Raw genomic sequence first — 2,819 nt, 5'->3', positions numbered from 1 at the left:
TCTCTCCGGGTCGGCTGCCTGGAGTTGCCTGTGTACCTCCGCCTCTAGGGGCATCCTGGTTGCGGGGTGCGGGAGGCATTGTCCTTTAGAAGAAGGCTCTCTCGCTCAAGTCTCAGGGATCAAGTCTCAGGGAGAGCGTGCCTGTGGCTACTTGAGCTCCAAAGAGGTGAGCGGAGGTTTAAATAACCACCACCCCTGGGCAGATGGGCTTTTGTGCTGAGCGGACAGCTGGGTTAACCCTTTCCCTGCTGTTCTCTTCTTGCAGCCCTATGATCTCCTCCTTATCGCCCCCTCCGCCCGCCGGACTTCAGATCTGACCTCAGATCCGCCTGCTGTCTCTGGAGGGGACCCCCTCCTCCCCTCCCCCGCCCCCCGGCAAGATGCCGATCCTCAAGCAGCTGGTGTCCAGCTCCGTGCACTCCAAGCGCCGCTCCCGAGTGGACCTCACGGCCGAGATGATCAGCGCCCCGCTGGGCGACTTCCGCCACACCATGCACGTGGGCCGGGCGGGGGATGCCTTTGGGGACACCTCCTTCCTCAACAGCAAGGCTGGGGAGCTGGACAGTGAGTCCGTGGACGAGCAGGCCGCCGCCTCCTCCAAGCGCGGCCTCCTGTCCCGGAAGTTCCGGGGCAGCAAGAGGTCGCAGTCAGTGAGCAGGGGCGACCGGGATCACAGGGACGTGCTGGGCCCCCTGCGGGACTCGGCCCTCTTCGTCAAGAACGCCATGTCCCTGCCTCAGCTGAACGAGAAGGAGGCCGCCGAGAAGGGCTCCAGCAAGCTGCCCAAGAGCCTGTCCTCCAGCCCCGTGAGGAAGGCCACGGGGGAGGGCGGCCCGGAGGAGGCGGGGCCCCGGCGGAATGGGGCCTCCGCCCCCCACTCCCCAGACCCCCTCCTCGACGAGCAGGCCTTCGGGGACCTGGCGGATCTGCCCGTGGTACCCAAGGCCAGCTTTGGGCTGAAGCACGCCGAGTCCATCATGTCCTTCCACATCGACCTGGGGCCCTCCATGCTGGGCGACGTCCTCAGCATCATGGACAAGGGGGAGTGGGAACCGGAGGAGGAGGGGGAGGCCGGTTGCCATGGTGACGAGGACCCAGCAGGCGGCCCCACCCAGGCTCCCCCGCCGGCGGCGGCAGCCCCTCCCCCGGCGAGGCAGGAAGGAGCGGGGGGCCCGGACCTGCCCGCGCTGCCGTCGCGTGCGCTGCCGGAGGAGGGCTGGGCCGCCGGGGCCCCCAGCCCCGGCTCGGCCCGCAGCGGGGGCAGCAGCCACACCACGCGGGACAGCAGCTCCCTGTCCAGCTGCGCCTCGGGGGTCTTGGAGGAGCGCAGCCCCGCCTTCCGGGGGCCGGACCGGGCCCGGGCCGCTCTCCCGAGGCAGCCGGACCCCGAGTTCTCCTTCATGGACGAGGAGGAGGAGGACGAGATCCGAGTGTGAGGCCGGCTGGAGGTGGGGGCTCTTGGCTTTGTCTCCTCCCTGTGCCCCGAGCCCTGCAAGGTCAGCCAGGAGCTTGGCTGCGGTCCCCAGACAGACCCTGGACCTCATGGATAAGGGGCGCTGGCCGAGCCTGGGGGCCCTCGGAGGACTTGGAGCTGGCTCGGGTGCCTGACTGCTTTGCACAACCTGCCCTCCCTGAGCTCGTAGGACGGGGCAGTGTTCTCGCAGCAGGACTCGGCTTTCCTCTCCCGGCCTGCAGTGGATTTCCGCTGTCAACTTGAGTCGCTGCCACGTGCAGCGATAACAGGGCAGCCAGGGGCGGCCCAGGGGCGCGAGGGCTAAGGACACTTGACCTGCCTCTTTACTCCTGGCGTTTCTGTTGTGACCGGCGGTGGCCGCCGGAATAAACGCCCGTGACGGGTCACAAGTCCAGGCCCCTCCCAACCTCCATCCCCAGCTCCTGCACGGGGAGCCCCACGGAGGAAAGGCGGACCGACTGTGTACACTCAACGCGACCCCTTCCTCGGGGTGAGAACAAGATGCAGAACAAGATGCAGAACGGAAGGAAGGCCCCGGGGCATCTTGAATTTTCAAGAGGGGGCCCTTGCAGGATGACACTAGGACAGGCTGCAGCCCTTGCTCAGTCCCTCTGGGTTTGTTTGTGCTTGTTGTGTTTAAATCTTTTTAGAACGATACCAGGAACGTGTTTGTAGGCCTGCCACCAGAAGGGAAACGAATCCTTTTAGAAAACCTTTATACTAAGTGCTTCCAAACTTTATTTAGAACCGTATGGGGTGGAGGTCTGTGCGTGTCTGTCCTCGGCCCCCTCCCGCATAGCTATTAACAACAACAGTGTAGAAAATTTCTGGAAAATGATTATTAAATGCCATTCCTATAGGGAGATAAAACCTCTTTTGACTGGGTTGTTCAACCCCCGACTGACTACGTCCCTTTCCTTTCTCAGGCCTCTGCCAGCAGAGCCCCCTTCCCCACTTCTGAGTCAGTGGTCCTGAGGGTATAGGGTTGCCAGATTTAGCAACGAAACAAAACAAAAACCAGAATGCCGAGTTAAATTAGAGTTTCAGGCATGCAAAGGATGATTTCTTAGTGTAAGTATGCCCCATGCCATGTTTGTAATACACTCATGCTAAAACATCAGTTGTTGTCTTTCTGAAATTCAGATTTCACTCTGCGCCCTTAGAACCCCACCCAAGGGGATTGAGTGGAGGTTGGGTGCGAGCCCCCAGGATTCACGGATGATGATTTCTTCCGTCCTGGCAGCAGGCTGACTCCACCTTCTCCTGTCGCCTTGTAGCCAGTGGAGGGAGGGGGACGGACAGAACCGCCACGGGGTCCAGCCAGGGCTGGCGGCAGGTGTAGCTG

The 2,819-nt window shown here is 62.6% G+C and overlaps 1 protein-coding gene across 1 annotated transcript; it reads left to right on the top strand.

Moving 5' to 3' along the window:
* Positions 1 to 380: 380 nt before the first annotated feature.
* On the top strand, positions 381 to 1,436 carry CDC42EP4 (CDC42 effector protein 4). The gene has a single exon (XM_065897792.1). The coding sequence runs from the start codon at positions 381 to 383 to the stop codon at positions 1,434 to 1,436; it is 1,056 nt and encodes a 351-aa protein (XP_065753864.1).
* The last annotated feature ends 1,383 nt before the right edge of the window (positions 1,437 to 2,819 follow it).

The sequence above is a fragment of the Phocoena phocoena genome, chromosome 19, assembly GCF_963924675.1.
Source record: "Phocoena phocoena chromosome 19, mPhoPho1.1, whole genome shotgun sequence".
Classification (NCBI taxonomy): domain Eukaryota; kingdom Metazoa; phylum Chordata; class Mammalia; order Artiodactyla; family Phocoenidae; genus Phocoena; species Phocoena phocoena.
This window is presented reverse-complemented; position numbering and strand designations above follow the sequence as displayed.

Coding starts and splice junctions, on each gene's coding strand:
- CDC42EP4 (XM_065897792.1), top strand. CDS start 381: ATGCCGATCCTCAAGCAGCTGGTGTCCAGCTCCGTGCACTCCAAGCGC.